The sequence below is a fragment of the Hippopotamus amphibius genome, chromosome 3 (genome assembly GCF_030028045.1).
Source record: "Hippopotamus amphibius kiboko isolate mHipAmp2 chromosome 3, mHipAmp2.hap2, whole genome shotgun sequence".
In the NCBI taxonomy this organism is placed as follows: Eukaryota; Metazoa; Chordata; class Mammalia; order Artiodactyla; family Hippopotamidae; genus Hippopotamus; species Hippopotamus amphibius.
The window spans coordinates 123,439,388-123,460,133 of record NC_080188.1 but is presented as its reverse complement, the minus strand read 5'-3'; the positions used below and the strand labels follow the sequence as shown (position 1 = coordinate 123,460,133).

At 52.2% G+C, this 20,746-nt stretch overlaps 1 protein-coding gene and 1 long non-coding RNA gene across 6 annotated transcripts in view; one reads left to right on the top strand and one right to left on the bottom strand.

The window, feature by feature from the left end:
- Positions 1–20,746, bottom strand: part of LOC130848157 (uncharacterized) — an 81,251-nt gene that overhangs the window by 13,796 nt on the left and 46,709 nt on the right. For 4 of the 5 annotated variants that reach the window (XR_009052549.1, XR_009052553.1, XR_009052551.1 and 1 more), the window contains one exon: positions 9,396–14,796. The exons of the other annotated variant lie outside the window; for it this stretch is intronic. This is a non-coding gene — a long non-coding RNA (uncharacterized LOC130848157). Of the gene's footprint in view, positions 1–9,395; positions 14,797–20,746 lie in introns of those variants that run through there. 5 annotated transcript variants of the gene reach the window in all.
- SLC22A8 (solute carrier family 22 member 8) lies at positions 682–18,055 on the top strand. The gene is made up of 10 exons (XM_057726159.1): positions 682–1,035; positions 12,165–12,268; positions 12,809–12,963; positions 13,467–13,635; positions 14,716–14,839; positions 15,053–15,168; positions 16,125–16,339; positions 17,062–17,170; positions 17,307–17,510; positions 17,589–18,055. The coding sequence occupies exons 1-10, from the start codon at positions 700–702 to the stop codon at positions 17,686–17,688; spliced, it is 1,632 nt and encodes a 543-aa protein (XP_057582142.1). The 5' UTR covers positions 682–699; the 3' UTR covers positions 17,689–18,055.

Here is a 20,746-nt window from a genome sequence, read left to right as displayed (position 1 = left end):
AGGAGGGATGGAGGCCCCCCCACGCCCCAGCCCCCAGGGACCCCTGGGAAGCCCCAAGGCCAGGACCTACTTCCTCGCCGCAAATGGCCAAGTCCCTTAGGCCCTCTGGGACCTGCTTGGCCCCTTTCTGCTGCCCGGGTATGGTGTGCCCAGCCGCAGGGGACAGTCAAAACCAGGAGGCACTGGGCATGGGGACATCTTCTCAGCAGGCAACCTGAGCTCTGCCAATCCTGTGTGTCTGCTCTGGGCGACCAGGTCAACTTCCAAGACGGGTCCCCTTGGTCCCAGCTGTGTGGCCTGCACTGCCCCACGCCTGCAGCATGTGTGACCAGCCTGGCTGAACACATACTCACACCCACAAGTCCCCACACGCCTGAGCTCACCCAGCTGTGCCCTTACACTCCAACCTAAACATGCACATCCCTGCAGACACCGCTGTGGCCACACACCACACCCGTGACCCCACGTCTGTACACACAGTTGGGTACATCCTCATCCACACGTAAATCTGTGGGTACACACGGCTGAGCACCACATCCTTATACACTTACACATACACAGGCTCACACACACACCTGGGCACACCCTCCCACTTGTGCTTCCACACCCATCCACCCGCCCCCCCATCACCCCCATGCACATGTCCGTCTCCCTGGCCTGATGCCCTGCCTGCAGCTCTGGCTCATCTTGCCTGGCGCCATGACCTTCACCGAGCTCGTGGACCGCGTGGCCAGCAAAGGGCCCTTCCAGTTCCTGCACGCGGTCCTGCTCGGCATCCCTGTCCTCGGCATGGCCAACCACAACCTGCTGCAGATCTTCACAGCCTCCACCCCCACCCACCACTGTCGCCTGCCACCCAATGCCTCCGAGGGGCCCTGGGTGCTCCCCATGGGCCTGAACGGGAAGCCTGAGACGTGCCTCCGTTTCGTACATACACCCAACGCCAGCTTGCCCAATGACACCCAGGGGGCCACTGAGCCCTGCCTGGACGGCTGGACCTACGACGTCAGCACCAGGGACTCCATCGTGACTGAGGTATGACCAGAGGCCAGCCCTCTCCCTCCGCTTACAGTGAGCACTCCACACTTATGGACAGGGGCGCAGGCTGGGGCCCAGTCTCCCTAGAACCCTGGGACAGGGAGAGGAAGGACCTGGGCGCAGAGGCACAGCAACCAAAATGTTCCATCTCTTCACATTCGCAGCGCTAACGGCCCTTTCTATGCCAGGCGCAGTGCCAAGCTCTGCGGATACAAAAATGCACTGTCCCTGTTCCCACGGAGTCCACAGCCTAGCAGGGGTAACATCAATTAATGAGAGTACCACACAAAGCAATGTCAAATTACAACTTCAAAGTACTTAAGGTTGTGACCTTAGACTACAGCCCACTCCTGGGCTGGGGGCAGGGGCCAGGGGAAGCTTCCTTTAAAAAGCAACCCTGGGCAGAGATAAGAGAGTCCAGCAAGAGTTAGCCAGGCAATGGGGAAAAGGAGGAAAATTCCATCTTGTGCAAAGACCTCAAGGTGGGACGGTGTATGGAGGAGGGGACGGACAGAGGCGAGGGTTGGAGCATGCCTGAGCAGATCCAGAAAACATCTCATCTGCTCCTGCAGTCACTCACATGTGCACCTCCCATTCATTCACACCCTCATTCATTCACTAATTCTTTTACCTGCCATCTCTGAAAGTTACAGAGTTAAATCAGGCTCTCGAATGACCTAGAGACCATGGTCAGATGAAGAGAGGGAAACAGGGATTGGCATTTATTGAGGATCCACAAACGGCCAGGCACGTCTTAGTGTCTGGCAGACATCATCTCCCACAATTTGATTCCCACAATGACATTCTGTTGAAGGTGATGTTATTTCCTTTTTCATTCAAAAAGAAAAATAAAAACTGAGACTCAGAGAAGGCAAGTGAAGGTGCAGCGCCACACAGCTGGTCAGTTTCAGAGCTGGAATTTAAAGCGAAAGTCCATAGTAGGCACAGGGGGCAAGCATTTATGGCAGCACAAAAGAGTGGGGGAACCACGGGATTCTAGGGAGGCTTCCTGGAGGAGGTGGCATCTGAGCAGTGAGCAGAGGCCAGTGTTTTCATTCTTCCCTTGGGGATCATGAACCCCTCAAGGGCAGGATCTTGCTTTTACCTCATTAGAAGAGATGCATTTCAAAGTCTTTACCCGGTGCCAGTCCTGTGCTGGACACATTACGAATGTGGGCTCCTGGAATCCCGGGAGATGGTATCTCATTGAGAGAAGTATTGTTAGTACCTTCAGTTCACAGAGGAGGAGACTGAGGCTCAGGCTGGTTCAATGACTTCTCCCAGGATTACATATGATTAGGACCTGGCAGGGAAAAGATGTGAATCCAGGACTATCTACACTCAGAATCTATGATCGCTATTCATTCATTTAGTGAATATTTATTTCTGTCTAAGGCACTGACTATGTGCAAGGCACTGTCCTAAGTGCTTTATAAATATAACCCTTTTAACCTTCCTGACAACACTGTAAGGTAGCATGAGGAGCCCATTGTTGCTATGGGAAAACTGAAGCACAGAGAGGTTAAGGAGCTTGTTCAAGGTCACACCGTCAGTAAGAGGCAGATTCAGGATCTGAGCACAGGCCCCTGGCCCCAGGGCCATGCTCCTAACCATCACATCTGCTGACTCTCATTGCCCCAGATACTTCCTCCCTGTCACATGCACGTTTTCTTCCCAGGACCCAGCGCAGTGCCTGAAATACATCCAGCATCCAACAAACATTTATGGACAGCTACACACATAACACTGAGGACAGAGAGTCAAAGAACTCCACATGCCTGCCCTCCAGGTGCTCAATTCTAGTGAGGAGGCTCACCAGCAGCGTGGTGGGGTAGGCAGGCTTCCCAGGGCAGGAGGTTTTCAGCTGCTCTGCTGTATCCCAGCAGCTGGAACAGTGCCTGCCACAGAGGAGGTGCTCTGTGAAATAAATATTTGTGTAATGAATGGATACGCGCTTTATAAACTCAGGGTGCTCTGGGAGCCTGGAGGAGGTTGCATTAAAACCTGCCTGGAAGGGGAACCCAGGAGGGCTTACTGGAGTCAGCAATGCCTGTGCTGAGTGCGAAAGAGGGGTGAGGGTTAGGGAACAGGCTGAAGCAGGCAAGTGCACCCCAGGCAAAAGGAACACTGTGCATGGCGTCAAGGCATAAAGAGAGCAAAGCAGTCAGGACCACAAGAGACTGAGGAAGGCTGGAGAGGCGGACAGTGGCGGGTGGAGGTCAGGGACATAGGGAGGAGGAGGGCCAGCAGGAAAGCCTGGCTTGGATGCTGAGGGGGAGGTGTGGCCTCTGTCCCAAAGGTAACACGCAGCCACTGAGCGGTGTTAAGCAGGCGTGTGGCGTGCTCAGATCACCTTCTAAGGATCTGCACTCTGACGGCAAGGTGGAGAGTAGCTTGTGGAGCATTTTAGCCCAGGAGCTGGGAGACCAGTTAGCAGGTGGCCACAGGGACCCAGGACCAAGATGACAGATGGCAGAGGCAGTTGGAATAAATACCAGAGAGGTTAGGGAGTCAGAATCTCTGGGACTTGGGAACCGAATGGATATGGGGGTGAGGAATGGGGCAGTGGCGGGGGGGGACAGTGGAAAATGCCCCAAATCCTGTAAATAAGTTTCCAGGTGTATGGGCGACTTGCTGTATTTCTGGTCCCTGGGAAGACAGAGAGAAGGGATAAAGCCACCATCCGTGTGCTCCAGAACACAGATCCTAGCCGAGGAAAGAAAAATCCTACAGGAGCAATGAAATAATAACCATCGCTACCCCTTACTGCGTGCTTACCCCATGCTGGATGGCTCTTGGCTCTAAGCACTTTGCTTGTATGAACTCATTGAATCCTCACAACAACACTCTGAGGTTAGTACCTATATGATGTCATTTTTGCAGATGAGAAAACCAAGGTACAGGTTCCTGGCCCAAAGCACCACATCTCACAAATGCTGGAGCTGGGAGTCAAACCCAGGCAGCAGGGCTCCAGAGCCACCTCCCTCCACTCCCCTACCCCTTGCCCCTTGGGGAATGCCCCCCTGCACCCCCCAACCACTGCACCCTGGGCTAGGTGCTAGGAAGTGCTCAGTTAATGCTGGATGAAGGCCATGTGCCCTCAGAGCCAGGCAGGAAGGACTCAGACAGTGCTGACTTCAGGAAAGTGGCTTCCCCTCCAGGGTACACCTCGAGCTCCAGGGAGCCTGGCCAAGAGCAGAGCTTGCAGGTCTTGTACCCAGTCAAGCATCAGCTTGCATCTGTGCCAGCTGACTTCGCAGTCACCATTCCAGCAGTTAGGGCCACGGGGATCTACATCCCAACAGAACACAGGGTTTCACCGGGCCTCGGGGTCTGCTCCCTTCTCCAGGTCAGGTCCTGGTCAGGCCCAGGCTCCCTGAGGACTCTCACCCATGAGAGACCCTGCTCAGGGCCCCAGCCCCATCAGGGAAGGGTCAGTGGTCAGACCCAGCCAGATGCTTGTAGCAGCACAGCAAGGTCAAACCCCTCTGACTTCTCTGTTTGTGGTTCAAGCAGTAGCAAATCCATGCTCCATCCACTTGGGGTGAGGTGGGGTTCCAGCCCCCCACATGGTGGAGGTAAAACAGTGCCTGGGCTCACCTAGGGGTGGGTCTCTGGGGTGGAGGCAGGGCCCTGGATGTGCCATCCCCGGGGGGCAGGTTGGTTATTGGGAAGGCAGCACCTGGCAGCCAGCTCAGCCCAGGTGACCCTGGCTAGCAGGCCAGGGGCCATCTCCCAGGTGGACAGCGCGGGATCTGTGAGCCAGGGCTAAGCAGCAGAGTTCACATCCTGACTCTGCCGTTCACTGGGGAGGTTACAACCCCAGAGGTCTCGGTTTTCTCATCCGTAAAATGGGGTAAGAGAGCAAGAGTGAACATTAAAAGACAAAATGCAAAGCCAGCATTAGCACAGGGCCTGGCACCTACAAGGTGTTCAGCTGATGTTCACTGCCACTGTTGCTGTGCTGGTCATCATTACTAGAGGTGTCCTGAGAAGTAGGGTGTTAGTCCCCCCAGAAGAGTAGTATAAGGGGAATCGGCTGTCACAGCCCTTCCCGGCTCCCCCAGGCCGCACGGCTTCGCCTGACTCCACACCCCCACTGAGCACAGGCCTGAACACAGGGCCCAGCTCCACCCCCACAGCCGGGGACCTGGTGAGTCACCTCCCTCCCTGCCTCAGTCCTCTCATCTGTAGAATGGGATAATAAGGACCTTCCCATTGGAGGAGGCGAGGGTGGGAGGACCACGCTGAGTCCAGCCAGGAGCGTGGGGAGGTTCCCTCCGCCTTCTGATCCCATAAGCTTTCCTGGCAGAGGTGACCACACATTCCTTTCTCTGGGTTCAGCAGAGACAAGGTTGGAATTTTTCAGAAGGAGCTTTGCTAGGACATTAAGAGGAAACAAAGGCCCTTCTTTTAAGTCTGAAAAGTGTGGGAAGTGTGGATTGTGGGCTCTGGGTTCCCTGGAGAGGAGCCCATGGCTTCCACGTCACACAGCCCAGCCCTGCGGGGGCCCAGCTCAGTATGGTGGCCCCTGAAACTGAACCCGGCAGCCCTCGAAGGCCTGGGCCTGGCCTTGGATGAGCAGACCCTCCTCTCTGAGGCCCCTGTGGTTCCTCTCTGGGCCTTGAGTCTTCACTTCCTGTTTCTGGGGCCACAGAAATCCGGTCTCCCCACACAGGTCCCTGGAGGCCCCAAGTCAGCAGCTGGAGAAGCAGAAAACCTGCTCAGTGGTCCTTCCGGAAGTGGGTCTCCACTCTGGGAGCTTCCCCTGTCAAGTCTCCTGTCTTCCTCCACCCCCACCCCCAAATCCCCAGGCTGCCCACCTCCCAGACCATCTGTGCATCTCTTGTCTCCAGCTGAACTCCTGCTTCCCCCCTACTTGCTCACCCTGGACCCTGCCCTGGGCACCCCTCCCATCATCTTCCCTTTCCTAGCCTCCAATCTGACTCCTGGGTAAAGACCAGGGGGCCCCACTCCAGCCACATTTCTAGGCCAGCCTGACCCCCCGTGGCAGCCCTCACCTAGGAAGCTGTGATCCTGGGCAGGAGAACCCCAAGGTCATCCCATGGACTCTCCAGGGTCAGGGACTCTCTCAGCGAACACCTACTGTGTGCAGGGCCCTGGGCTGGTGTTTTGCATTGCTTCTTTCACAACCCTACAAATCTTTTACGGCCACTATGAACATTGCCCCTTTTTACAGAGGAATACGCTGGGCTCAGATCCACAAGGAAGCTCTCTCAGCCACGATGGTGAAGTCAAGCTTTCACAGGAAGAGGGACGGGGGTTCTGACTCCAGAATCCATGCCCCTTCTACTGCATCACCTGTCCCTAAGAGTGCAGGCCTTACCATGACATGTGACAATAATGATAGAGCATCTATCACATAGAGTGCCGACGGTTTGCCAGGTATAGTGCAGGGTGCTCTTCATTCCTTACTTTAGTTACAGCTCCTGAGAAGCAGGTATTAGTATTACCCCCATTCTACAGATAAGGAGACTGAGGCACAGAGAGGTTAAGTAACTGACCCAGGAACACAGCTGCAAAAGGGCGGAGATGGAGACTCATGCCTTTCTGAGTCTTCCTTGGTACCTGGCTCTCTGGCCCTTGTGCCCAGCCTTGGTTGCATCAGGGGCCCAAGAGTAGACAGAGCCATTGCAGTTCTCCCCAAGGTCTGAACTGGATCTAAAAGGCCCCAAATCTAGGGAAGGTTGTTTCCCCTGTCTTTGCTCTGGGGTAGGAAGGACCATGTGTGGCAGAGTCAGCCCATACACACAGCAGGGTCGCCATCCTTGATCACGTGTGGCTTGCCCTGACCTTCTATGTCACGCCTTCTGTTTTGCCCTCTGAGGGGCCTCCTGGCGTATGATTTTGCTGCTGCTCCAGCTCCTGACCCTGGCCCTCACCCTTCAGGTGGACGTTAGACCAGCCCACTTGGCTCTGGCCTTGGCTGCTTCTTCAACCATGACTCCAGCCCATCCCGTGCTAGTGGCTTATAGCGACGCATGACCACAGCTCTCAAGGACAGAGCCTCCCCTCTGACAGCTCAGGGCTCAGAACAAAGCACACATCAGGGAGCCGTGGTCAAGGGCACTAGTTGGGGGTCCAACAGACCTGGGTTTGAGTCTCTGAAATGAACCAAGCTGCTCTTGGGCAAGCTATTTACCCTCTGAGCCTCAGGTTCTTTGCCTGTAAAATGGAGAGAATAATAGTACCCGCTTCATAGGATTATTACAGCATCATTTGCAAAGCTTACTCCTGAGCATAGCAGGCCCTCTGTCTCACCCCCACCACCTTCCTGGCACATCATCACTCAGGAAGACATGGCAGTGGGCTTCCTGTTCTTCCCTTCCTGAACCCAGCTCCCCAAGGAGTAAACATTCCAAGAAAGGAAAAAGAAGGCCAAGAACATTGCATAGGATATCGGAAGCAAGAACTCTATGTGGAGCTGACAAAAGCTGGTAGACAGGAGGTCAGCCCAGGCCATGGCAGGGGCTAGATAGAAGCTGAGTGACCGGCTCCCTCCAATCAGCAGGTTACCTCTTCCTCTCTGGGCCTCATCTGTAAATACGTATAGCAACCCCATTAATTATTCACTGGACAAACAGTAACATTGACTGTGCACCAACTACTGTGCTAGCTGCTAGGGGTAAATAGTCAAATGAGATGTCTCTGCCCTCGGTGAGATTATGGAATACCAGAGAGACAGACAAGTAAACAGGCAGGTAGCATGCTATGCAGTCTGCGTCATTTTAGAGGTAAGAAGAGGATGTTGAGTGTGGAAGGGGAAATGAGGCATGACTCTGGGAGTCTGGATGTGCTTCTCAGCCATTTGTGTATTTCACAAATATTAACCAACTACTTGCTTCTGCCCAGCAGCTAGAAAAGATGTTCCTGGCACTCAGAGTAGATGATTTTGACATGTGTTTTGAAGGACTGGCAACCTTGCTGGAATAAGGGGAAGATATCAAGTACAGAAGCAAAGAGGAGCACAGTAGCCTGGAGCTTTTGAGAATCACTAGTGTAACCTGATTAAAACCGCAACCCCATGTGGCCAGGCCTATACATGGAGTCAAAGTCAAAGGAAACATAAGTCAGCCTCTCAATACCTTGAAGAATGGAGGCTTCAGCTACAGGTTTTCTTAACAGCTAACTACACACAAAGCATGCCCCAAATCTCTCAAAATATCTTCCCCTCCCCCCACAGTTCCAGGATGCCTATGAAAATCTCTCCAATTCTCTCTGTATCTGCTCCTATGCTTTTTGCCATGCTCTTGTGTTCCCAATCCCCTTCCTAGGGGACCCAGACACACAGCAGCTCCGCCGTGGCTTCCAGAGTTGTTCTATTTGTCACCATTCCCACCAACAGGAAGGGAGAAAGCACACAAGTCCAGGCCAGGGACTCCCTGTTAATTAAATGAAGTGGAAGCAGCATCCACCTCTTCCACTCACACATCATTGTCAAGAACTACATGGCCCCACCTCGCTCCAGGATGGCCTGTCACTTTACACCGCATGCCACACAGTACCAGAGGTCTCTCTAGACACCCACTGACATATTCCTTTCACGCCCCCTCGCTTCCTCCTTTATTCTTTTCCCTCCCGCGCCCCCACACATGTACATGCAGGCTCCCTTTTCTGCCAGAAGAGCCCTGGGTTTGCTGGACACTATGAGTCAGCTGGAGCACCTAGAGGCTTCACCTTTCCCCAATCCCTCTCGCTTCCCGGGAGGAAAGCAGAAAGAGCTCCCTGGGATGTGTGGTTCTTTCCCCACGCTGTTTCACTTCCAAAACATTCTCATAAGGCCTTTCCAGTGAATGAGATTCTCTACTTCATTACACAAGTAATTCAGGACAACTGGACAAAGTGTGCATGTCAGGGATTAGCAGGAGATTAGGCCAGACAGGCAGGCAGGGGCCAGAGCCCGAGGGCTTTATAAATCTGTGTTAATGGAGCTTTCTCTTTACCCAGAGGGCAAGAGGAAGCCAGTGGGTACCTTAAGCAAGGCAGCAACCTGATTTGAGAGATGCTTCAGAAAGCCACTCAGGTTATCAGGGAAAGAATGGATAGGAAGGACTGAGATTGAAAGCTGGGAGACCTGTCAGAAGATTGTTGCAATAATCCTCTCTGGGCTCGTTTTCCTCAACTGTAAAATGAGGATGACAGCAGCTCTACAGCATAAGGTTGCTACGATGATTGAAAAAGCTAAGGCATGGAAAGTGCTTACTTAGAACAGTGCGTGGTACGGAGTAAGCACTCAATAAATATTGGCTGTTATTCTTTTTTTTAATTTATTTTATTGAAGTATAGTTGATTTACAATGTTGTGTAAATTTCTGCTATACAGCAAAGTGACTCAGTTATACACATATACATCCTTTTTCATATTTTTTCCATTATCGTTTATCAGAGGATGTTGAATATAATCCCCTGTGCTGTAGAGTAGGACCTTATTGTTTATCCATCTTATATATAATAGTTTGCATCTGCTATTCCCAAGCTCCCAATCCATCCTTCCTCTATAACCCCCTCCCCCTTGGCAACCACAAGTTTATTCTCTATGTCTGTGAGTCGGCTTCTGTTTCGTAGATAAGTTCATTTTTGTCATATTTTAGATTCCACCTATGTGATATCATATGATATTTGTCTTTCTCATTCTGACTTACTTCACTTAGTATGATAATCTCTAGATCCATCCATGTTGCTGCAAATGTCATTATTTCATTCTTTTTTATGGCTGAGTAGTAGTCCATTGTATATATGTACCACATCTTTATCCATTCATCTGTCAATGAATATGTAGGTTGTTTCCATGTCTTGGCTATTGTGAATAGTGCTGCTATGAACATAGGGGAGCATGCATCTTTTTTTAATTATAGTTTTGTCTGGATATATGCCCAGAAATGGAATTGTTGGATCATATGGCAGCTCTATTTTTAATTTGCTGAGGAAACTTCATACTGTTTTCTATAGTGACTGCATAAATTTACATTCCCACCAACAGTTAAGAAGGTTCCCTTGTCTCCAGCATTTGTTATTTGTAGACTTTTTTTTAAATATAAATTTATTTATTTATCTATTTGCTGTGTTGGGTCTTCGTTGCTGTGCGCGGGTTTTCTCTAGTTGCGGCGAGCGGGGACTACTCTTTGTTCTGGTGCGTGGGCTTCTCATTGCAGTGGCTTCTCTTGTTGCAGAGCACGGGTTCTAGTAGTTGTGGACTTCAGTAGTTGTGGCGTGTGGGCTCAGTAGTTGTGACTCACAGGCTCTAGAGCACAGACTCAGTAGTTGTGGCACACGGGCTTAGTTGCTCCGTGGCATGTGGGATCTTCCTGGACCAGGGCTCGAATCCATGTCCCCTGCATTGGCAGGCGGATTCTTAACCACTGCGCCACCAGGAAAGTCCCTTGTAGACTTTTTAATGATGGCCATTCTGACCAATGTGAGGGGATACCACATTGTAGTTTTTATTTGCATTTCTCTAATAATTAGCAATGTTGAGCATCTTTTCACGTGCCTGTTGGCCATCTGTATGTCTTCTTTGAAGAAACATTTCTTTAGGTCTTCTGCCCATTTTTTGATTGGGTTGTTTGCTTTTTTGTTGTCAAGTTGTATGAGCTCTTTATATATTTTGGAAATTAAGCCCTTGTCGGTCAGATTGTTTGCAAATATGTTCTCCCAATCCATAGGTTGTCTTTTCATTTTGTTTATGGTTTCCTTTGCTGTGGGAAAGCTTGTAAGTTTCATTAGGTCCCATTGCTTTTATTTCTATTGAATATTGGCTGTTATTCTGAATCCACGCATAAGAGGATGACGCCTGCACTAAGATAGCAGTAGTGGAAATAGAAGAATCCAGAGTCAAGAAATATTAAGGTACTTTCCTGGTGGTCCAGTGGTTAAGACTCAATGCTTCCACTGCAGGGGCATGGGTTCAATCCCTGGTCGGCGAACTAAGATCCTGCATGCCACACAGGGTGGCTAGAAGAAAGAAAGAAAGAAAGAAAGAAAGAAAGAAAGAAAGAAAGAAAGAAAGAAAGAAAGAAAGAAAGAAAGAAAGAAAGAAAGGGAAAAGAACGATCAAAAAGAAACTGGAGGATCAAGTAATTGTAACATGGGAGAGGAAGGAGTCAAAAAAGGTTGCCAGTCACTGCAATTCAGACCTTACAAGGAGGAGGTGACACGTCTCATTGACTCTGAGACACTACACTCAAAAGACACCCTCTAGGTCGAGATTTCATGTAGGCAGCTGAATCGATGGGTCCCAAGGCCAGAAGAAAGGTTGGGCTAAAGAGAGAGATTTGGAGTCCTCATCATGAAATAATCATTGAAGCCACAGAAGCAGATGGCATTTCCTGGGGCAAGTGAATAAAAAGAGAGGAAGATCCAAGAAGATCCCTGGGGAACCTTTAAGGGATAGAGAGAAAGGAGCCCAAGGAGGGAAGAAAAGGAGGAAGACCAGGGGGAGGGAGAGGTCAGCAGGGTCAAAGGCTGCTGAAGGGAAGTCAGGTCTGGAAACAGAGGGTTCCATTGGATTCAGGGAGCAGAGTTTCACAAGGTGATGGAGGCAGACTTGGGAAATAAGTGGGACATAAGGATGGGGTGACAGCAAGGGTGGTTCCTTGTTCAAGAGATTAGTCTTTGAAGGGAAGGGAGAAATGGAGCAAATGTGGAAGGGAAAGAGGCTGTAAGATGGGGAGGAGTCAGGAGAGAGAGAGAGAGAGACTGAAGGTGTGGGATGGAGGGAGGTGTCAGCAGGAACGTCCCCTGGAGGAGAGAGGGTGCAGGCAGACGGACCAACTTTGGACGTGTGAGGTTGAGAAGCAGATGCACAGGTAGCCACAGGACACAGCTGAGACTGGAGAAGCTTGAGGAGAGACCTGGTTGTGACAGCTGAGCAGATTTTGGGAGCCATATGGCAAGCCACGCATGCCGAAGGGATGTTGTCACTAAGAACCATGAGGCAGGAACCCAAGGAGCCCTGTAGGGGTAAACAGTGCCCAGGAGTAGGGGCCAGGCTCAGGGAAGCCAAGCCAGGGTGCTGGGAGTGTGAGCACACACGTAGGGGCACAGGCTGAGTGCAGCAGAGAGGCCAGGCTGGACTGAGCCAAGCGGCTCTCCCTCTCTCCTGCGCAGTGGGACTTGGTGTGCAACTCCAACAAACTGAAGGAGATGGCCCAGTCTATCTACATGGCAGGCATACTGATTGGGGGGCTCGTGCTGGGAGCCCTATCTGACAGGTGAGACCCTGAGACTTCACCAGGGGAGGCACAACCCATGGAGACCCCCCATCCCTCTCCATTCCACTCATGCACCCCCAAAGAGGCAAAGAGATGGTGGGGGGAAGTGAGGAGAGATGGGACCTGGGGTCTTGGGACCACCAGATGTTGTATAGCCAACCCCTTTTGGGGCCACAGCCTTCCCTCTGCCCCAAAACCTCTACAACTTGAGTCTTCCAGCCTCCCCAGACCTGGGGCCACAGCCTCAAGGTTTGCAGACACAGTGGTGGCTGCGTGGCCATGGAGGTGGGTGGGTGAACGGCTTGGAGAGGAGTGCTCCTTTGACCCCTGCTCAGCTGGGGTGGAGGTGATCACTCATTAACTGCAAACTTGTCAACAAAAACAGCAATTACCAGCAAGGGTCTATCTGGGGAAGGAGTTACACGCCCTGCCTGACCCTTCGGGAGGTGGGGGGTCCAGCCCTTTGCCCCAAAGCCTGCAGAGTCACTCTCCTTGGCCAGCTCACAGCTGCTAACGACCCTCTTCTTCTTCGAGCTGCAGGTTTGGCCGCAAGCCCATCCTGACCTGCAGCTACCTGCTGCTGGCGGCCAGCGGCTCAGGCGCAGCCTTCAGCCCCACCTTCCCCGTCTACACAGTCTTCCGCTTCCTGTGTGGCTTCGGCATCTCAGGCATTACCCTGGGCACCACAATCCTGAGTGAGCAACAGGGACAGGGAGCAGGGACCAGAAGTTTGGAGAGCACCAGCCTGAAGTCAACAGGGGGATCTGGGCTTGGCTCAGCCACAGGCACCAGGCAGCCTCGGTCAAGCAAGGGGCTGCCCCTCGCAGGGCCCCAGAGGCCCTCTCTGAACACAGCAACAAACATAATAGCAGCAGTTTCAATACTGAGGATTTACCCTGGGCCTGGCACCTGCCAGGTACACAATCTCATTCAGTCCACACGCACGAGTAGGTAAAGCCAGGGACGTCACCTGCCACTGGAAAGGCAGTCAAGAGTGCAGGCTTGGAAGTCAGACAGACCTACATTGGAGCCCTACCTTCTTATGCCTCAGTCACAGCATCTCTAAGATGGAGGTGATGAAACCTTAGGGTCAGGGTCAGATGAAGCGGCCAACTGGGAAACAGGAGCTGGGGCGCCCTCTCAGGAGGTGCCCAGGGCCCAGTAGGGTCTTACTCCGGTCCTTGGGCTCCTCCTGCAGATGTCGAGTGGGTGTCCACCCGGATGCGGGCCATCAAGTCGGTTGGAATCGGTTACTTCTACACCATTGGCCAATTCATTCTGCCCGGCCTGGCCTATGCCATCCCCCAGTGGCGCTGGCTCCAGTTAACAGTGTCCATTCCCTTCTTCGCCTTCTTCCTGTTGTCCTGGTATGTGGCCCCCTCCTCTTCAGCCCCTTCCTTAGGGCCGCATGGGTCAAACGGGAGGGGCCCATGCCTGACCCGACTGGCTGACTCTGTCTGTCCCAAGACACTCCGTCCCAAAGTCAGGAAGGGCACCCCAGGGAGGAGGAACCGCACACCGAGGCACGCCACGGGAGGGAGCGCTCAGGGGCGGGGGGACGGGGGGCGGAGGGGCCAGGCTGTGGCGAGCACGGAAAGCTAGGGAGGCCTCCGCTTCACGTGGAGGGACACAGGACGTCTCTGAAGGTGCCTGGGGTGCTGAAAGTCCTGACCAAGAGTCTGTATGTGACCTAATCATACAGAAGGGCAGACCCCAGTGGGTGGGGATGAGAGACAGAGGGAGGTGACTGTGTGGGCAGGAGGAGCCTGGGGGATGAGTCTGAGGGGCATTTTGAAGGAAAAATTCTCAGTTTGGGGACGTCTGGATTTGAAGTATAAAGGAAAGGAAAGCTCCAACCTGAGAACCTGGGAAAATGGAGGGGTCTGGGGCAAAGACTCCCAGTGAGGACGTGTGGGAGACAGGAAACCAGTCTGTAGCTGGACCCAAAGAACAGGAAATCATGAACAAGCTCAAGAGCAGACATGAGGTCCTGGAGGCACCCTTCATCCAGCACTTGCTATGAGCAAGGCCCTGTTCCGGGCATCAACCCAAGTCATCCTGACCCTTACGGCATCTCTGTGTGAAGGGGGCATTAGCACTCCCATTTTACAGATGAGGAAACCAAGGTGAAGCAATCCTCCATGTTACACAAAAAGACTTAGGACTGGAATGGGGCCTCCATTTGAAAATGAGAACAAGCTCCCAGGGGGACTAGCAATCTTGCAGTGGGAGAGATGGTCAGAGGGTCCAGAGTGGAGCTGGGCACGTCCACAGCCTAGGATGGGAGCCAAGAGTCAGGAGGCAAAATAAGAGCAGATGGTCTGCAGGCCCCTTCATTGTGTGACTTGGAACAAGTCTGGCTCTTGATCTTTTTCCAGCCTCTCAAGAGAGCTTCTGGCATTGGGTTTGGGGGCGGGGAGCCACTGTGACTTGATTCTGGCCCTCAGGTGGCTGCCAGAGTCCATACGCTGGATGGTCCTGTCTGGAAAGTCCTCCAAGGCCCTGAAGACACTCCGGCAGGTGGCGGCCTTCAATGGCAAGAAGGAGGAAGGAGAAAAACTCAGCCTGGAGGTAGAGGCTGAGAGCGGTTGTAGTCTGGGGCAGGAACCTGGGCTCTGCTCTTGGGCTGTCCCCTCCTCTTGCCTCTGTTTCCCCTGCTCACAAGCCTACATCTGATGCCCTAAGCAAGCTTCTCTAAAGGCACCGGGCCTGCACCTCCCTCTCTTCTTCCTCCTGCCCACCAGCTGGTCACTAATGGCACCCCTCCCCTTCCTCTGCCCCAAGGAGATCAAACTCAGCTTGCAGAAGGAGATCATGTTGGCCAAGGCCAAGCACAGCATAGCCGACCTGTTCCGGACACCCATCCTGCGCCGTATGACCTTCTGTCTTTCCCTGGCCTGGTAACCCGCCACCCCTCCCTGCCCACACCCTAGCGCCCCTGCCAAGCAGGGGTCATGAACAAGGCCTCTGGCAGGCTCACCTAAGGGCGAGGCGTAACGTACCTGCTAGAAGAGTCAAGGGATCCCCTCCTCTGGGCTGCCCCAGTCCAGCCCCAACCCTAGAAATCTCTTGTATCCCTGCCCCGCACCCAGGTCCAGCCATCAGGGTCTGTTTCCCTCTGGGGTCACACTCACCTCACTCACAGGGCAAATGCTCCAGGCCCCTCCCCCCGCTCACATCCCCTACCATGTTAGCTGTGCCTCTCTGTCTCTGCCCCCCACTGGTCCAGCTCTCGCCCTCTGGGATTCCACAGAGCAAGACTGGCCCTCGGGCTTCAAGATTTACCGACAGAAACTGTGTTTCTTCTAAGTCTCTTTTTTTGCCCGACATCCCACAGCTCCTTCAAAGCCCTTTCCGTGACCTGGTTCTGAGGCCCTTCTCATCCTGGCCACCCCCATGTGAAAAGGATTCATGTGTCCAGGAACTCTTCAAAAGGGATCCTACCATTCTGAGAGGAGGAAGGGAGGCATCTGACCCATGTGCACAGCCCTGTGAAATTTCACCTCCCCCCATTCTGAATGTTAAACCACTGTCCAACCAAGAGAGATCATTTACTGCCTCCTTTGGTCTCCAAGAGTCCCTCCAGGACCGATATTCTCTGGAGCCAATTATATGGCAGTGTGCCACCATACCTTAGACCATGCCGTGTCAGACATAACCAATCAATCCCAGCGCTCTCCCACTGAGCCCAGACACGATCTCGGAGACCTCAAAATGGCACTGAAGCATCCGCTACCAATCCACTGCAGTTGGGACAAGAGATAAAACTATTCATCATCCTGGTGACCCAATGATCAGTATGGGGAGAGGCCCCAGCCGGGCTGTGGGTCCTAATCAATCACTCTCTGCCCCTCAGGTTTGCCACCGGTTTTTCCTACTATAGTTTAGCCATGGGTGTGGAGGAATTTGGAGTCAACCTCTACATTCTCCAGCTCATCTTCGGTGGGGTTGACATCCCAGCCAAGTTTATCACTATGGTCTCCATAAGCTATCTGGGCCGGCACATCACGGAGGCTGCCCTTCTACTCCTAGCAGGAGGGTGCATCCTGTCTCTCATCTTTGTGCCCTCAGGTGAGGAGCTGGGGCCACCCCAGAACCCTCCGAAACAGGCTGACCCATGAGGCTGATGTGTCTGTGGGCCTCACAGCCTGGGAAGTAAGGTTCCAGGGACTTCAGATCTGCCGAGTCTGCCTCTAATCCACTGTGTTCCCTTGAGCAGGTCCCTGTGCCCTCTGGGGCTCAGGTTTCTCGTCTAGAAAGTAACTCAGTTGGGCTAGATGATATTGAAGATCCTTTCCAGAACTGACTCAGACTGGGCAAAGTATGGTGGTAACTGCACAATGAGAGAACTTGCTCAGGGTTTGGGTGTGGCTTGGGTCACATCGCTGCAGAAGACGAGCTTGGATGGGAAAACAAGAGAGCCCAGTGCTCAAGGAACACCCCACAACCTACTCCATCATGACCTTGGAAAAGCTACTTTTACTTTATATGTTTGTGTGTTGATACACCTATATCCTTCCAAAGGAACTGGAGATACGAGTGTTTTAGGACAAACACAGATATAACAAAATAGAACAAAACAGAATAGGGAATCGGAGCCAGGGAAAAGCCCAAATGCAGCAGGATACAAGCCTGTGAAGCACTGGGTATAGCGGAGGGGCTATTACTCGGCTTTCAATTTGGATCTGAGCTTTCTGGCAGCCAAAGCGAAAGGGGAGACAAGGTCTCCAAGGAGTGAGAACGCTCACAGTCTCCTGAGTTCCAAGGTCTACCGTGTTTTCTTTCCTCTGCAGACTTTTCGACCCTGAGGACAGTACTGGCTGTGTTTGGGAAGGGATGCTTGTCCGGCTCCTTCAGCTGCCTCTTCCTCTACACGAGCGAGCTATACCCCACAGTCATCCGGTAGGTGCTGGGCCTGGAGCTGGTCCAGCCAAAGGATAGAGGGGCAGTTGGGATTGTGGCCCCTGTCCAGGGGTCCCAGAGCTGTTCTTTGAGAACCCACACACAGGCTGCCAATCTCTGCTCTGAACTCTCCCAGTCAAACAGGTATGGGCATAAGCAACATGTGGGCCCGCGTGGGAAGCATGACGGCCCCACTGGTGAAAATCACAGGGGAGTTGAAGCCCTTCATCCCCACTGTCATCTTTGGGACCGTCGCCCTCCTGGGAGGCAGTGCAGCCCTATTCCTGCCTGAGACGCTCAATCAGCCCTTGCCAGAGACTATTGAAGACGTAAAAGCCTGGTCGGTCCCCTGCCTCTGCCCCCACCAGTCCCCCTCCTTGGGGAAGCCCAGGGCTTTTCCTGAGCTCTCTTTCCCTAGGTCCTCGCGGGCAAAGGAGCCCAAGCAGGAGCCAGAGGCGGAAAAGGCATCCCAGAGGATCCCTCTGCAGCCTCGTGAACCGGGCCTGGGCCCCAGATGAAGGCAACAGACCCTCCTTTCCCTGCCGTCCAGAGGCTAATCCCAGCCAGGTCCTTGCCTGTCTCTGGGCTCCACGGGCACCTTGGGGAGGGTGCTGGGTGCATCCATGCTCCTAGGACACCGTCTTCTGAGAGCTTGGTGGAGGCATCTGCACCACCACCGGGGCCCCCCAGCCCAGCCCTGAGCAGTTTAAAGGTTTGGCCACAGGCCTTCACACACCCCACCTTGCCCTCACCCTCCCTGCAGCCCGGGCCCTGCCATTCTTCTGTCCCCACTGGCCACTTCTGCCATTGTTCCCACCCCCTTCCCCTTCTTGCTCCCACTCCTTTCTTCAATGGGAGACTTCAATAAACAGCAGTGAAGAACTCAAGCCACACTGCTCAGGAAATGGGGCGGGAAAGGGGGCAGGCCCCCATATGAGCATTGCACATGTCATGTCCTTCCATACTGCCATGTACATGCAAGTACGGGCACACAGGTACATGCAAGCTGGGTTGATGTGAACATATGTGTACAGTATGAGCACACCGAGGTGTGTATACACCAACCCTGTATTAGTGGACTGGGGCTGCTATAACAACAGGCCACAGACTGGATCACTTAAACAACTTCTTCCTCATAGTCCTGGAGGCTGAGAAGTCCAAGATCAAAGTGCTGGCAGATTCAGTTCCTGGTGAGGGCCCTCTTCCTGCCTTGCAGATGGTCAGATACCTTCTCACTGTGTCTCACATGGTGGGAGAAAGAAAGATAAAGCAAGCTTTCTGGTTTCTCTCCCTCTAAGGGCACTAATCCCATTATGAGGGCCCTGCCCTCATCACCTCATCTAAGCCTAATTACCTCCCAAAGTCCCCATCTCCTAGTACCACCACATTAGGGGTCACAAAGCAGTCTATAGCAAGCCCGGTCCTTGGAAATACCACGTGTGTATCTACATGTCCCATCATACGTGTGAGCACTTGACTGGACGAGCCCAGAGTGGCTGCAAATGGAAGCAAGCACTCCTCCAATCCCAAGCTCTGTCCCCTGCTCACCCCAAGTCTCTTATTCATGTCCCAACCCTGCACCCACCAGGCAGCTTTGTCTCCTATTTAGCTGAGAAGACTGTAACCATTACTGAACACTGTTGATGTCTGCCACCGTGTTTCCAAAGTTCCCCCAATCACAATAGAGAGTCCAGTCCTCCCAAGGGGGCTCTGCATCCAGTCTCTCCCACCAGCAGCCATCTGCCTTCCCCTTGGATCTCTGCCCTTTCCCTTTCTCCTGGCTCCTTCCCATCACCAGTTAAATAAACCCAAGCCTCTCCTCTCTTAATACAAACCAACCAACCAACCTTCCTTGGATGCCATACACTCTCTTTCTCCCCTTCGCAGCCGAACTTCACAAAGTTCCTGTCTGCCTCCCCTGCCCCCACTTTCTAACCTCATCCAAACTGTGCTCTGGCTCCCACCCTTCTCCTGAAATTGTTTTGACCAAGGACACTCAACACCCCCTGTGCCAAATCCACAGGTCACTTGTCATCCTTGTCTTACTTGACCTCACAACAGATTTTGTTCTATCAGTCATGCCCTCCTCCCTTGGCTTCTGAGATGCCATGTGCTTACAGCTCCCTCCCACACTCTGGCTACTCCTTCTCAGTCTCCTTTGGGGTTTCCTGTAAATGCTACAGCAGTCACTTTGTCTGTCCTGCGCCCACCCCTTCCTCTATGGTCTACATTCCTGAGAACCTACTAACTGAACAGTTAACATGACCCTGCACTTCTGGTCATGATTGACTGGACCAGAGGGCACACCGGATCCAAATGTAATTAATCACATGTTCCCTCCTGGGCTGGGATTTGAGTCATGGAGGTTCTAGTCCATCTCTTGTTTCTTGTCCTGAGAAGGCAAGTTAGCATGGGCGGGGCGGGGGGGGGGGGGGGGGGCTGGCCCATATGAAAGTAAAGCAGAGAAAATCAGTTACATAAGAAAAATAAATAAAGCAGGTGCACAGAGGGAAGAAAAAAAAAAGACAACATGGGCCCAGGTAAACAGATAAACAAATGGTGAGACCGTTTGCATTGATACTTCATAGATTCCAAGTGCCAATTCTCTCTCAGTCCTGGATGCACTTTCTGCCCCTGGGTTCTATCAAATATTTTGAATTCTCTGAATAAACCCCTTTTTTTTTAAAGTTAAACTCAAGGGTTTCTGTTCCCTATAAGCAACCAATTCCAAAAGCAATTTCTTTATCATCTCTTAATACTACATCTCTCAAAACCCTTTCTAGGACCTCTGCCTCTGGGATTCTTCACCAGCACTGTCCAATGAAAACAGAATGCAAGCCATTTGTGTAATTTAAAAATTCCTAATAACTTTTTAACTTAGAAAGATGAAATTAATTTTAATACTATAATAATATTTTTATTTAATCCAATATACCCATATATTACCATTTCAATAAGTAATCAAGGTAAAAGTTATCAATGAGATTTTTTATAGCCTTTAATCCATGCTAAGTCTTCAAAATCTATATGTGTTTTAGCCTAACAGCATATCTCAATTCGGATTAGCTCAATTCAAGCTCTCAGTAGTAGCTAGCGGCTACCATAATGGACAGCTCAGACACACTGCAGGGCTTCAGTTATCAGCCATGGAGCTGATTACTCTCCAATCTGTATTTAGATTTTTTTTAATAAATTTATGTATTTATTTATTTGTTTGTTTATTTATTGGTTGCATTGGGTCTTCGTTTCTGCACACGGGCTTTCTCTAGCTGCGGTGAGCAGGGGCTACTCTTCATTGTGGTGCACGGGCTTCTCAGTATGATGGCTTCTCTTGTTGCAGAGCACAGGCTCTAGGTGCGCAGGCTTCAGTAGTTGTGGCATGCGGGCCCCACAGTTGTGGCTCACGGGCTCTAGAACACAGTCTCAGTAGTTGTGGTGCACGGGCTGAGCTGCTCCGAGGTATGTGGAATCTTCCTGGGGCAGGGATCGAACCTATGTCCCCTGCATTGGCAGGCAAATTCTTAACCACTGTACCACCTAGGAAGTCCCTGTATTTAGATATTTGTGAGAGAGAGC